Consider the following 15,520-nt stretch of genomic DNA (forward strand, 5'->3'; position numbering starts at 1 on the left):
ACGGAGAGGAGGAAATCTGAAGGAGACACTGACTTCTCTTGGTCTCTCTGGCATTGGAACCACTCTATGCTTTTTCAGCCCTGCCGCAAAACTGAGTTCCTTAGAGTACAAATCTTCTTGGAAATCTTTAAATACAGACAGTCCCAGAGGAGACTCCCTCTGATCTTTCCCCAAACCTGGCCCATCACCTCCATTCCAGAACAAGGAACTATGGCCTCCACTGTGAGAGCCAGAGGCTCGTGAAATACTTTTCTTGGATGCTGATCCCTAAGGGTCAAAAGGTCAAAAAAGGCCAAGCTTACCACCGCTTGCAGAATGCTCTCCTTCATCTTTAGAAGCCTGATTTCCAGATAGTTCACTGCAGGGCCCTGGGAACTCCTGCCTGATTACCTGGGCTATAAAAATGTGGATTTAGCATTCTATCATAAAGACACATGCAAACGTATGTTTATTGTGGCACTGTTGCAATAGCAAACACTTGGAACCAACCCAAATGCCCACCAATGATAGACTGGATAAAGAAAATGTGGCACATATACACCATGGAATACTATGCAGCCGTAAAAAAGGATGCATTCATGTCCTTTGGAGGGACATGGGTGAAGCTGGAAACCATCATTCTCAGCAAACTGATACAATAACAGAAAACCAAACACCACATGTTCACGCATAAGTAGGTGTTGAACAGTGAGAACACATGGACACAGGAAGGGGAACATCACACACTGGGGCCTGTTGGGGGCTGGGGGCTGGGGAGGGGATAGCAGGGGGTGGGGGGATATGGAGGGATAGCATTAGGAGAAATACCTAATGTAGATGAGGGGGTGATGGATGCAGCAAACCACCACGGCACGTGTATACCTATGTACAAACCTGCATGTTCTGCACATGTACCCCGGAACTTAAAGTATAATTTTTTTTAAAATGTGGATTTAGGATCTAGCTGCTTCTATTGCTTTTCCACTTCCTGAAAGATGGGAGGGTAAAATCCAGGGTGAGACGAGGAGACTTCAAGTCTCACTGTATCCATTTTTCATACAAAATAAATGGAGATAAGAGGTGAGCTACCAGGGACTTGCTCCAGTAGCAAGGGGACGGAAGCACTCAGTCCCCGGCCCTAGATGAACAGAGCTTCAGTGGCCATGATTCCCTCTGCTTCACAGGGGGCCAGATTTCTGGTGCCACATTCTGCAACTGCCTCTCTGTCGGGCTTGTTAGGACCTCAGTGTCCCTTCGAGTCTGGCCCTTCCCACTTTGGCTATACTTCAAACCAGGAATGTGAGCTGGGCAGCTGGGGAGACATGTTCAGGACCCTGTAACAGAAGGACTTTTTTCTGTGTCCACTTCAGGGATGAGCAATTGCTGCATGACACCCATGACATCCGCACCCAGAACTGGGTAAGTGTCCCTATTCTGACAAGGTCCAAGGGAGATGGCACCCACCTGGATGTGGGTGTGCTTAGCCATGAATATAGCTAGCTCTGAGCCTCAAGCCTTCAGAAGCCTGTGCTTCCAATACACATTTCTTCCAAAAGGGCAAGAAGTTCCCCACTCCCTGACCTGACTATCTTTACTTGTGATGAACTACAGAGCCTGGGCTTCCTCCTCCAACCTCGGCCCCATCAGAAATCCCTGGGATCTCAGGATCAGCCCTGAACCTCACCATAAGAGATTTTAAGAAATTATCTTAACTCAGTTGAGGGAACAAGGGAACATAGAATGACAGCTAGGAAAGGAAAGCTGCAAAGAAGGAATAAAGAATCAGGGACATAGGCTGGGCATGGGGTGGCTCACACCTGTAATCCCAGTACTTTTGGAGGCCAAGGTGGTTGGATTGCTTGAGCACAGGAGTTCGACACTGTGAGACCTGTCTCCACAAAAAAATACGAAATTAGCCAGGTGTGGTGGTGCACGCCTGTAGTCCCAGCTACTGTGGAGGTTGAGGTGGGAGGATAATCTGAGCCTGGGGAAGTCAGGACTGCAGTGAGCCATAATCGTGCCACTGCCCTCCAGCCTGAACAACAGAGCAAGACCCTATCTCAAAAAAAAAAAAAAAAAAAAAAAAAAAAAAAGAATCCGGGGACTTAGAAGAAAGTTATAAAGAAAATTAACAAAAGTTTGAGACCCCAGTGCCCTAATATTGGGACTTTCCCTTCCATAACAAGATGAGGAGAAAAAAGATCAGGCTACTGCAACACAGATTTAAATTAGACATTGGGAGGAAAAACTTTTCAATAGTGCAGCTGAGAAATAGAACTAGGTAGTCAAGAAAGACAGCAGCACTATGTTCCTCAGAGAGCTTTAAAGATAGTGTTTAAAAAAAAAAATTAACTTGCCATGTTATGGTTTTTCCCAAACCAGTAAATGGAAAAGGTGAACTCCTTAGATTCCTGTTTGAACAGAATTTGTCTCTATATCAGAAAATTGACTCTCATGAAATAAAGCCATTCTTTTTAAAGAAATGGATTGCTTAAAAAAAAAAAAAAAGAAAAAAGAAATGGATTGCTATGCTTTAACTTGCTCAGTGCTGAAACCATGGAAGGAATACGTGAAAAGTGATTTCATATTTACAAAACTCTAAATGTAACTATTGTAAATCTTTGCATATGAGGAGTGCTTTTGATTGGTCAAAATCCTTTCAGATATATGATATTATTTAATTTTATTATTCCTCTGAGTAAAGCAGGAGGAATTGTCCTGATGAAAACATGGGATGCAATAGGTTCCTCTCCTGAAGCCCACCCAGCATGGGCTTTTTCCTGTGAGCCACGCAACCAACAGGAAATTGCAACTTCCAGAGCCAGAGACGCCCATTCTCGGTGGAGTGTAATAATAGGATCCCTAAGGGTAGTGGAGGCCAGGGAGGGGACTAAAAGGGTAAGATATCTTTCCCTCACATGTGCACAACTTCCTCTTATTTGGCACAGAAGCATAAAGCTTCCAGACTCCTGCATGACCCCAAAGTTGAGAAGATTGCAGTTCGGCACTAGAGAGCAGCCGTCAGGAGATCGTATCCACCACGTGAAGACACAGCTCTCCAGTCAGCTTACTACCCTGGACCCTAATTCTAGAACCAAGGAAGAAGGACATCTCTGCTTCAGCCAGGTGTTTTACCCAGGCAGCTTTTCCCCTGAGCTCCACCCTGCCCATCTGTGGTAGTCGGGAACCCAGGCCTCAAAGGTCCTCATCTATGGCAGGGCAGCACCCCACGAAGCAGGTGCAGTCGTACAAGGGGCAATGGGGTGAGAAGGTGGACAAGTGAAGGCAGGGCTAAGGCCAGGTTCTTTTGGTCTCTGTGATCAAGACAAAGAGCCAAATAGTGCATCAGGTGTGGATAGCGTTTGGAATCAGGAACAGACAGTTGTGGGATAAAGAGATGGAAAGGTGGAAAGTTTTAAAACACACTAATGGACGCGAGGCCCATCATTCCCTCTGGAAAGTGCTCTAGAAACGAATACTACTTTGGGGGCTTAATTCAGTATCAAGAATCAAACACAGTCTATCCTTTATAGACTCCCTCGTCCAGGTTTTCTTTCAGAAAGCACTTGAGTATGCTTCCCCAAAGGCACTGTTTAAGTGGCAGGCTGTTTCCTCAACCCCTTTCACTCTCCTGCTCCATAGGCTCATCTGACACCAAACTCACCTGAAGAAGAAGACTGCCTCAGGTGCTCACCCTGTGGCATAGACTATACTAGCCACGCCCTCTCTATGGCCTTCTCTAGGGCTCATTAGCTGTTCCTTTTAAGAAAGAATCTGGGTTATAGGTGATGGAGAAAATGGGTTTCATCTGCCTGTGCCTAAGTACAGTGATTCTGTATCTTCTTGAATAGCCCCCTTTGAAATATTTTATCCTGTTTCCCCCACAAATCATCAAAATACACAAAGTATTTCAGTATTTTAGCATTAAGATTATATTTTGCTGAATGTAATGCATACACACACAAAACCTAGATCAAAACCCAGTTTGGGTTCAGATTGTAAGGCAGGAAGCTTCCTTCCTCTAGTGTGATATGGACAGCAAGTGTAGGATAGCAAAGATGCTGAAGTGGAAAGTACACAGAGAGAATGTGGTCTCCACCTTAGTTCCTGTCGGATGTCTTGGGAGGGGGTCGCAAGGGTAGAAGCATCACCACGAGGACTGCCTGTTCTCAGGGTTTCCTGCCTAGTAAATTGTCTAGCAGGGAGGAAAATAAATTTATTTTATTCCCATCCATGTGACCGTGACATCTACAGCACAGCTTCAGCTGCTGGAAAAGGGAAAGATATTAGGCAGACATCATCACTGAACCTAGAAGAGAGCGTGGTGCCCATCAGTGAAGATGCCAGGGTCTACGGCTAAAACTGGAAACTGAGAAATCACATGAGACCCAAGCACATTCCAACCACCAAAGCAAAGAAACCAGCAAACAAACAGCTGATGAAATAAATGTGACATAAAAGACCTGCCCTCCTGGTTCTTCCTAGGCTGTGGAATGAGTAGTGACAGAATTTCCAAGTGTGATACCGCATTTGCTTCAAAGAACAGCACTATAGCATGGGAGAACCTGCACTATTAGGTCATAAACTCATTCTGACTTTGTCTAAGTTTTCCTTCTTTGTGGGCCTCAGTTTCCTCTCCCATAAAATAAGTAGCCATCACTAGAAAATCCTGAAGGTGCCTTTCATTTCCAATATCCTTTGATTTGGATGATCTCACAGTCTACCATTTAAAGACAATTCTTCTCCCAGCCTGTGAAAAGACCTCCTAGTCCAATAATATTTCCTGCAAGAAAGGACTATTCAGGATATTTGTCAAAGACGGCAATCTTTGCGTATATAAATGCACACATTACATGACAGGGAAAGTAGAATTTTTATTTCTTTTAAACAAATCGGAACAAATGAACATAACATATTAAATATTATACAATATAAAATTTAACCCCAGGAATGGGAATTGGTCACACCACCAGCAAAATAATCATCAGAACAGCATGGGGAGAAATACCAGATACAGGTGATGGGGAGGAAGGCAGCACATCACACTGCCATGTGTGTACCTATGCAACAATCTTGCATGTTCTTCACATGTACCCCAAAACCTAAAATGCAATTTAAAAAATCCTGTTTGCCATAGATCGTCTAATAAATAATACCTTACAACTTAATAATAATAATAATCAGAACACATTATAGCAAAAAGGTAACTTTTTAAAAATCTTCACCTTATAGATGTTGACTTGGCATTTGTTAAAATACAAATTTTAATTATTTAACACTTTAAATTACCTGATAAGGAGCACCATAATTATTGGATTATATTGAAAACAAAAACCAGACAAGTGTGCCCTCTATTTTCATGCTAGCTCAATAGTATTAAAAGTATTGTCAGTGTTTTCCATTTCTTTATTTTATTTATTTATTTATTTATTTTTGAATCAGAGTTTTGCTCTTGTCATCCAAGCTGGAGTGCAGTGGCATGATCTCAGCTCACTGCAGCATCTGCCTCCTAGGCTTAAGTGATTCTCCTGCCTCAGCCTCCTGAGTAGTTGGAATTACAGGTGCACACCACCATGCCCAACTAATTTTTGTATTTTTAGTGGAGATGGGGTTTCGCCATATTGGCCAGGCTGGTCTCAAACTCCTGACCTCGTGATCCACCTGCCTCAGTCTCCCAAAGTGTTTGGATTACAGGTGTGACCCACCCCACCTGGCCCCCCAAATCTAATTTTTAAAGGTAAGTTGGAAATGTTGGTTTTACATGAAATCTCTGGATTTTTAGATGTTGGTCTAAATTTTTTTGTAAAAAGCACTCTGCAAGCTGAGCATGTCATCAGGCTACATCTGGGTCCCAGGCCAGCAGCTTAGGACTTCTGTTCTATTGCACTGCCCCTTTATTTTCTCCCCTGCTCTTGGCACAATTTATACCTTGTTTATTTATTTACTTGTTTTATTGCCTGTGCTGTATCACTGTTGTATTTCCAGTGTCTTACACAGTGGCTGGCACAATCAATTCTCGATAAATAAATACTTGATGTTGGATTAGACAGGGAGTCTGGCTTGGTGCTTTACTTAGAAGCTTTTTATATATTCTAAACATTGCATACATGATTTATACATATGAATATATCAGTCTGTATGGGTTTATATATGTGTGTATATATGTGTGTATATACACACCCATCTATATATGGCAAATATTTTCACCCAGTCTCTCTCTTGATTTTAACTTTTATGATGTGTTGGCCAGACTGGTCTTGAACTCCTGACTTCAGGCAATCTGCCCACCTCGGCCTCCCAAAGTGCTGGGATTACAGGCATGAGCCACCTCATCCAACCCAGTGTTTTCCATTTCTAAAAACACTTAAATGTAAAATATAAGCAAGATATTTTATACAAATGGGTAGTAAAATTCATCCAGAAGCATAAGACAAAATGTCCAAAAACAAATCAAGGTATTAATGGAGTTACCTTCAAATATTAATGGAGTTACCTTCAAATTTTTACTTCTCAAAGTTGCAGCCAGTGAAATTATATTGTATCATATTATAAGGCAGAGGTAACGAGTAGACTAGAAATGCAATTCATGATCCAGGCATGTTTCAGCCTGTGATAGCCAAAAATTCCTAATCAAGAAGGATTGGAAGGGCTCATTAATAAATGATATTGAGGCTGGGCACTGTGGATCCCAGCACTTTGGGAGGCTGAGGCAGGTGGATCACCTGAGGTCAGGAGTTCACAACCAGCCTGGCCAATATACTGAAACCCCATATCTACTAAAAATACAAAAATTAGTTAGGCTTGGTGGTGGGCACCTGTAGTCCCAGCTACTCGGGAGGCTGAGGCAGGAGAATTGCTTGAACCCAGGAGGTCAAGGTTGCAGTGAGCTGAGATCGTGCCATTGCACTCCAGCCTGAGCAGCAGAGCAAGACACTGTCTCAAAAATAAATAAATAGATAAATAAATGATATTGAGGAACTTCGTTCATTTACAAAGAAAATATTGTCTATTGTGAGTCAGACATTGAGCTTAAAGAACATAGAGATAAAGAGATAAAGAAATTACAACTGCCACAATATCTCCAGTATGAATGGCATTAAGTGAGGGAGCACTAATGTCACAGGATCATCAAGGATGATCCAGGACACCAACCGGAGCAACTGGGTGAAAGGAGGCAACACATTATTAGAAACTGAGACAACAGCCGGGCGTGGTGGCTCAAGCCTGTAATCCCAGCACTTTGGGAGGCCGAGGCGGGTGGATCACGAGGTCAAGAGATCGAGACCATCCTGGTCAACAGGGTGAAACCCCGTCGCTACTAAAAATACAAAAAATGAGCTGGGCATGGTGGCGCGTGCCTGTAATCCCAGCTACTCAGGAGGCTGAGGCAGGAGAATTGCCTGAACCCAGGAGGCGGAGGTTGCGGTGAGCCGAGATCGCGCCATTGCACTCCAGCCTGGGTAACAAGAGCGAAACTCCGTCTAAAAAAAAAAAAAAGAAATTGAGACGACTGAGAAGAAGAAACTTTGGAGATGAAAACAAAAGTTTACTTTTGGAAATACATTTGAGAGTCTATAAGACATCAGAGCAGAGACTTCAAACACATTGTTAGATGAATTCGCACTGCAAAGGAAAGATTTAGGAGCTTTTTCAACCACCTAGTCAATTATACTTATTTGCTTTTGTTACCATGCCATCGTTCCTGGGCTAAGAGGTGGGGGAGATCTTCACAACTTTTACTTCCTAAATTTTAAGGGAAAAGAATGTAGCCCCTAGAGAGTATTAAGGACTTTTGGGGAGAAGGCCCATGGGAAGACTAGGACTTTGAAGGAGCCAGGACAATGGAGGAGAGCGGGTTTTACAAATCAATACTAAGACTGAATTGGCATGGGAGGCTTCCTGCTTTAGAGTGTGTATGGAAGTGTGCCCTTGGTGCACATCCTCATTGCCTAGGTCACCTGTCTGCAATACCAAGTTGATTAGCCTAGAATAAGCCTGAAAAAGTACCTTTCCACCTATTTCCTTATCAATGACAGTGACAAGGGAATCAGTATATCAGAAGTAACACATTGAAAATGTCATTAAAAGACTGATTTCTAATAGCATTGCTATATTTCAACATAGTTCTGACTGTTCTAGACAACACAATATCAAAAAAAGGAAGAGAAAAAATAAGTGGAGATCTAAACATTGGATAGGGCAAAATGATACGTAGGAAAGAGTGAAGGTGGCCCGCTTGTCTACTTGGATGCACTCTCCATGCTCCTATCTCTGGGGACGTCCTCTACTTGTGCACTAGGTCCATAAAGGATCAAGCCTTCTCAAGAGCATTGCTCCCACAATTCTCCCCTTTTTCCCCCGAATCACTTTTTCTTTTTCGTTGTTCCAGTTATTTCAATATCATCTACACATGCTATCATTTCTCCCATTTCTCACCACTTGTACCCTTTTCCCTTTAACAGAACTCCTCTCACTTATGATTAGAGCTTTGGGTGATATGCCTTTTTCTATCCTTTTACTTTTAATCTATGTGTTTTTATATTTAAATCATATTTATATTTAAACTTATATTTAAGTCTTGCTTTTTTATTTATTCTATAATTTCTACCTTCAGCTGGAGTTTTTAGACCACGTATGTATAATGTACATGTCAGTAGTTGGATATAAAGTGACCATCATGTGATTTTCTCTTTTTCCATTTTGTAATTTATTCCTTTTTGCCTGTTTTCCTACCTTCTTTTGGACTAATTGAATATATTTTAGCCCTTCATTTTATTTCCACTACTGGATTATTAGCTACAAATTCTAGGTTTTTTTAGTATTTTCTCAGTTTATAATATGAATTTTTAACTTACCTACTTATAACTTTATCTCCTTTTCGAATTCAACTTTCAAATAGTATGATACTATCTCATAAGGTAAAATATAAAAACCTTAAAACAATATACTCCTATTTTCCACTCCCATTGTTTTTTTCTATTCATGTCATACATTTTACATCTGTGTACATTAAAGTTTATTATCTTTTTAACATCTTTATTTAATAATTTACATTAAAAAATCAACTCATTTTAAGCATACAATTTGATGAGCTTTGGCAAATCTAGGCAGCCGTGTAATCACCACCAAAATCAAGATACAGGATGATCCCTATTAAACTAAGTTCCCTCATGTGCCCTCACCATCAGTCTCTGTCCCCAGCCTGCCAAGCCTCCCATCCTCCTTGGCGACCATGGATCTGATTTAGGTCACTGTAGTTTTGCGTTTTCTAGAATTTCATATAAGTTAAATCATACTGCATGTGGTATTTTTATCTTCTTTCCTTAACATAATGCTTTGGCAATTCATCCTTATTCTTCCATGTCTGAGTGGTTTATTTCTTTTTAATGCTGAATGTGTTACCTTATATACATATACCACCAGATTTTTATTCAAGAGTTAATAGATATTTGGTGTTTTCCCCACAGGCTTTTACTATAAATAAAGATGACATAAACTTTATGCACAGGTGTGCAGTGGATAATATGACAAGGGTAACTTTATAAGAAACTGACAGGCCAGGCGCGGTGGCTCACACCTATAATCCCAGAACTTTGGGAGGCTGAGGAGGGTGGATTACCTGAGGTCAGGAGTTTGAGATCAACGTGGTGAAACCCAGTCTGTACTAAAAATACAAAATTAGCCAGGTGTGGTGGCACATGCCTGTAATCCCAGCTACTTGGGAGGCTGAGGCAGGAGAATCACTTGAACTGGGAGGCAGAGGTTGCAGTGAGTCAGGTTCATGCCATCGCACTCCAGCCTGTGCAACAAGAGTGAGATTGTCTCAGAAAAAAAAAGAAAGAAAGAAAGAAAAGAAAAAGAAACTGTCCAATTATTTTCCAAATTGGATATACCATTTTTTACATTCCTACCGATAAATGAGAGATCCAGTTACTACACATTTTCATCAATACTTGGTATTGTGAGTCTTTTTAATTTTTAGCCACTCTGGAGTATGTAGTATATTTTTCTAATGACTAATGATGTTAAGCACTATTTCAAATGCTTATTTGTGAATCACTTATTTTCTAAGATTAATTTGTAACCCCAAAATCAATTCTCATGATACTTTGTGGTTATTCAAAGACTTTCAGAGAGTAGTGAAAAATTTGAATCACCCAAAGTGTATGTTCCCAACTGAGGTTGAACAAGACAAAGCTCTGCCTTCTTGTTTCAATTCTCATATTGTAAACAGGTATGTTTTTTGCAGTCTATTTAATACCACATTTTTTTGTGCTTTTATGTTTTTTGTTGGTGATTTCACTGTTTAAAATGGTCCCAAGCATAGTGCTGAAGTGCTGTCTAGTATTTCTAAGTATAAGAAGCCTGTGAAGAGCCTTACAAAGAAAATACCTATGTTAGATAGGTCTGATTCAGGCAAAAGTTACAGTGTAGTTGGCCATGAATTCAATGTTGGTGAATAAACATATGGTACATCCAGACAAAGGAATAGGAAATTCACTGATCTGTATGTGAGGCCCTATGGAAAGTGCTAAAATAACAGGGCAAAGCTATGGAAAAGACAGAAAAGCAGCTAAATTTGTAGATTTATGAAATGATTAGCAATATTTAAAATGCATAATGCCCTCTCACCACTCCTTTTCCACAACATTCTGGAAGTCCTAATGCAGTTACATATATATATATATGTACATATATACATGTACATGGAGAAAATAAAACTCTTTGTTCACAGATGATGCAATCATCTATGTAAAAAATCCAGAAGATTGATGTAAAGATTCCTGGAACTAACCAGCAATTATTGCAAGGTTGCAGGATGCAAGATTAATATACAAAAGTCAATCCCTTTCCTATATATCATCAATGTAAAAATTGAATTTCAAGTTAAAAACACAATACCGTTTACACTAGCACCCCAAAAAAAGAAATACTTAGGTGTAAATCTAGCACACTATGTACAAACAAAACTACAAAACTGGTGAAAGACATCAAACTGTAACTAAATAGAGAGATATACCATGTTTATGAATAGAAAGATTCGATATTGTCAAGAAGTCAGTCTTCTCAAATTGATCTATAGAGTCAACCTATGTCTACTGATTGATTTATAGATTGAATCTATAGATTCAATGCAATCCCAACCAAATCCCAGAAAGTTATTTTGTGACTGTCAACAAACTGACTGTCTATATGTAGACGCAAAATACCCAAGATAACCAGGATAACCAACAATATTGAGGGAGAAAAATGTATCAGAGGACTGACACTACCTGACTTCAAGACTTACTATAAAGCTTTAAATAACCAGATAGTGTGGTATTGGACAAACAAATAGATTAATGGAATAGAATACATATATAGCGCAGACATAAGTCCACACAAATATGGTCAACTGGTCTTTGACAAAGGAGCAAAGGCAATGCAATGGAGAAAACATAGTCTTTTCAACAAATGATTTTGGAGCAACTGAACATCTACATGCAAAGAAATGAATCTAGACACAGGCTTCACATTAACCTAAAAATGAATCAAATGCCTAAATGTTAAACACAGAACTATAAAACTAGAATATAACACAGGAGAAAATCTAAATTATTTGGGGTACGGAGATAACTTTTTAGATGCAACATCAAAGGCATAATCCATGGAAGTAATCATTGATAAGCTAGATTTCATTAAAATTCAGAATTTCTCCTTTGAAAAAAATGCTGTCAAGAGAATGAGAAGACAAACCACAGACTGGGAGAAAATATTTGCAAGACACATCTAATAAAGGATTGTTATCCAAAATTACAAATAACTCCTAAAACTCAACAATAAAATAAACAGCACAGTTAAAANTCCATAAAGGACTATTATCCAAAATATACAAAGAACAATAAGAAAATGACCAATTCAATTTAGAAGTGGGCAAAAGGACAGATACCTCAGTAAAAAATATATACAGATGGAAAATAATAATCTAAAAAGGCTGAGCACAGTGGCTCACACTTGTAATCCCAGCACTTTGGGAGGCCAAGGTGAGCAGATCACCTGAGGTCAGGAGTTTGACACCAACCTGGCCAACATGGTGAAACACTGCCTCTAAATAATAATACAAAAATCAGCCAGGTGTGGTGGTGGGTGCATGTAATCCCAGCTACTCAGGAGCCTGAGGCAGGAGAATCGCTTGAGCCTGGGAGGTGGAGGTTGCAGTGAGCCGAGACTGTTCCACTACACTCCAGCCTGGTGACAGAACAAGACTCCGTATTAAAAAAAAAAAAAAAAGATGCCTCCATATAAAGGTCATTAGGTAATTGCAAATTAAAACAATAATGAGATGCCACTACACACCTATTAGAATAGCCAAAATCCAAAATACTGACACCACCAAATTCTTGGGAGGATGTGCAGCAACAGAAATTCTCATTCATTGCTGGTGAGGATGCAAAATGGTATGTCCACTTTGGAAGATAGTTTGGCAGTTTCTTAAAAATCTAAACATACTCTTACCAAATAATCATTTTGATATTTACTCAAAAGAGTCAAAAATGTATATCTACACAAAATCTTGCACATGGATGTTTACGGCAGCTTTATTCACAGTTGCCAAAAACTGGAAGCAAACAAGATGTCCTTCAGTAGGGGAATAGGTAAACTGTCATACATCCAGACAACAGAATATTACTCAGCCCTAACACTAAAAAAAAAAATGAGTGATCAAGACATAAAAACACAGGAAGGAAACTTAAATGCATATTACCAAGCAAAAGAAGCTACTCTGAATAGGCTTCATACAGGATGGTTCCAACTATATGACACTCTAGGAAAGACAAAACTACAGAGACAGTGAAAAGATCAATGGTTGCCAGGGATTGTGGGGCGGGAGGGATGAGTAGGCAGAGCACAGAGGATTTTTAGGGCAATGACATTTTGTATGATGTTATAATGGCAGATACATGTCATTATACATTTGTCAAAACCCATAGAATGTACACCAAGAGTGAACTTTGATGTAAACTATAGACCTTGGGCGATAATATATCAACGTAGGTCCATTAATTATAACAAATGGACCACTCTAGTGTGGAATATTGATAGTTGGAGAGACTGTGCATGTTAGGGGCAGAGGTACACAGAAGCTTTATACAGTTTCAGCTCAATTTTGCTATAAGCCTAAAACTGTTCTAAAGTATAAAACTTATTAAAAAAAATAGATAGTGGACCACATTGCTGTGAAGCTGAAAGCCAAATAAATTTATAGTCACATTACTCAGGGTGAGGAAAACGCTAAACCTTTTTGGTTAGTGCTGGCTAGCTCACTTGTTTTGAAAGGCAATACAGTATGAAAAGTGTTAGGCCAGGTGCGGTGGCTCATGCCTGTAATCCCAACACTTTGGGAGGCCAAGGGGGGCTGGATCACCTGAGGTCAGGAGTTCGAGACCAGACTGGCCAACATGGTGAAACCCCATCTCCACTAAAAATATTTTTTTAAAAAAAAATAGCCAGGCTTGGTGGTGCATGCCTGTAATCCTAGCTACTCAAGAGACTGAGGCATGAGAATCTCTTGAACCTGGGAGGCAGAGGTTGCAGTGAACCGAGATCGTGCCACTGCACTCCAGCCTTGGCTACGGAGCGAGACTCTGCCTTCCCTTTCAAAATATAATGTTATTTATAAGCATGAAAGTCCAACTTCACTGTTCTAAACAATGTAAGGAAGTAAATTATAAAAATGTAACAATGATCATTTATTTGGCATTTAAAATCATACCTGAAATGCAACCGCTGGGTTAATGGGTAAAAATATTGGTAAGATTTCTGTCACACATTGACAGATTGCTTTCCAAAAGGGTTGGCCAGTTTACTATGATACCACAACTGAGGTAAATGACTGTTTCTCCCCTGCATTAAATACCACTGCCTTAAAAAATATGGTACTTCTAGGTGCAGTGACGTGTGCCTGTAGTCCCAGCTACTCAGGAGGCTGAGGCTGGAGGATCGCTTGAGTCCAGGAGTTCTGGGCTGTAGTGCGCTGTGTGGATCGGGTGTCCACACTGAGTTCAGCATCAATGTGGTGACCTCCTGGGAGCGGGGACCGCCAGGTTGCCTAAGGAGGGGTAAACCGGCCAAGGTAGGAAACAGAGCAGGTCAAAACTCCCGTGCTGATCAGTAGTGGGATCATGCCTGTGAATAGCCACTGCCCTCCAGCCTGGGCAACATAGAGAGACCTGGTCTCTAAAAAAAAGAAAAATAAATAAAAATTAAAATAAAAGAAAAAATATGATACTAGTTTGAAAAGTATGAAATGATGTTACTGTGAAATTTTATTTCATTTGTTAGTGATAATAAAATATTTACTATGGAAAAATTCTTATGAAACTCAGCAGGCAAAGCTAGATACAATTGTGCAGAGTGGATGACAGTTACCATCAAAATGCAGAATATTATAAAAGACATTGATTTGTACTTATCCTGTTGTGCTCAGTTTTATAATAGGGTTCACAGAGAAACAGATGCAAAAAGTCTTATGTTTTAAAAGCTGTTGCCAACAATTGTGGCCAGTTGCCTTTTCCCTGGACTTATTAATAGATGTTAGAACAGATCTGTTATCATTAACCACCACATCACACCTACATTCCCACGTGTACAGGAAATCTAGGAAGAAGACAGGGAGTCTACGATGTTCTCATTCTATGGGAAAGTGCAACATTCAACTCTGCCACACACGTGTTCCCCATATGTTCCTTTCCATACCTGAATTAAAGAAATGCCTGAAAGTCGGGTAGAATAAAACAGCATTCCTCTATTTGTGGACATTTGATAATTTTCACTTATTTTTTATTGGAAAATGAGGAACCTTGCTAGTATTGTAGAATCTAGTGATTATTACATTTTAAATAGAGAAAATTAAATAAAATGGACCTGCAGTGGACCCTAGAACAACATAGGTTTGAACTGTATGGGTCCATTCCTGCCATCCCTGAGAACGCAAGGCCAACCCCTCCTCTTCCTCCTCCTCCTTAGCCTACTCAACCTGAAGACTACGAGGACGAAGACCTTTGTAACGGTGCACTTCCACTTAGTGCATAGTAAATATATTTTTTCTCCTTATGATTTTCCTAGTACATTTTCTTTTCTCCAGCTTACTTCATTGTAAGAATACAGTATATATAATATATATAACATACAAAATATATGTTAATCAACTGTTTAGTTATTGGCAATGCTTCTGGTCAACAGTAGGCTACTAGTAAAGTTTTTGTACCATCATAGTTATTCACAGTGGCTGGGCATGGTGGCTCACACCTGTAATCCTAACACTTTGGGAGGCCGAGGCAGGCAGATCACCTGAGGTCAGGTGTTCGAGATCAGCCTGGGCAACATGGTGAAACCCCATTTCCACTAAAAAGACAAACATTAGCCAGGCGTAGTGGTGGGCACCTGTAATCCCAGCTACTCAGGAGGCTGAGGCAGGAGAATCGCTGGAACCTGGGAGGCGGAGGTTACAGTGAGCCGGGATCCTGCCATTGCACTCCAGCTTGGGCAAGAGTGAGACCCT

General features: G+C 40.3%; 1 protein-coding gene across 1 annotated transcript in view; it reads left to right on the forward strand.

Moving 5' to 3' along the window:
- The window catches only part of CUNH12orf54 (chromosome unknown C12orf54 homolog), a 13,350-nt gene extending 10,285 nt beyond the window's left edge, over positions 1-3,065 (forward strand). Inside the window, 3 exon segments of the mRNA XM_017545699.2 lie at positions 1,350-1,398; positions 2,928-3,034; positions 3,037-3,065. Coding sequence (XP_017401188.1) covers positions 1,350-1,398; positions 2,928-3,034; positions 3,037-3,065 — 185 coding nt within the window.
- The last annotated feature ends 12,455 nt before the right edge of the window (positions 3,066-15,520 follow it).

Source organism: Cebus imitator, unplaced genomic scaffold (genome assembly GCF_001604975.1).
Source record: "Cebus imitator isolate Cc_AM_T3 unplaced genomic scaffold, Cebus_imitator-1.0 Scaffold181, whole genome shotgun sequence".
Classification (NCBI taxonomy): domain Eukaryota; kingdom Metazoa; phylum Chordata; class Mammalia; order Primates; family Cebidae; genus Cebus; species Cebus imitator.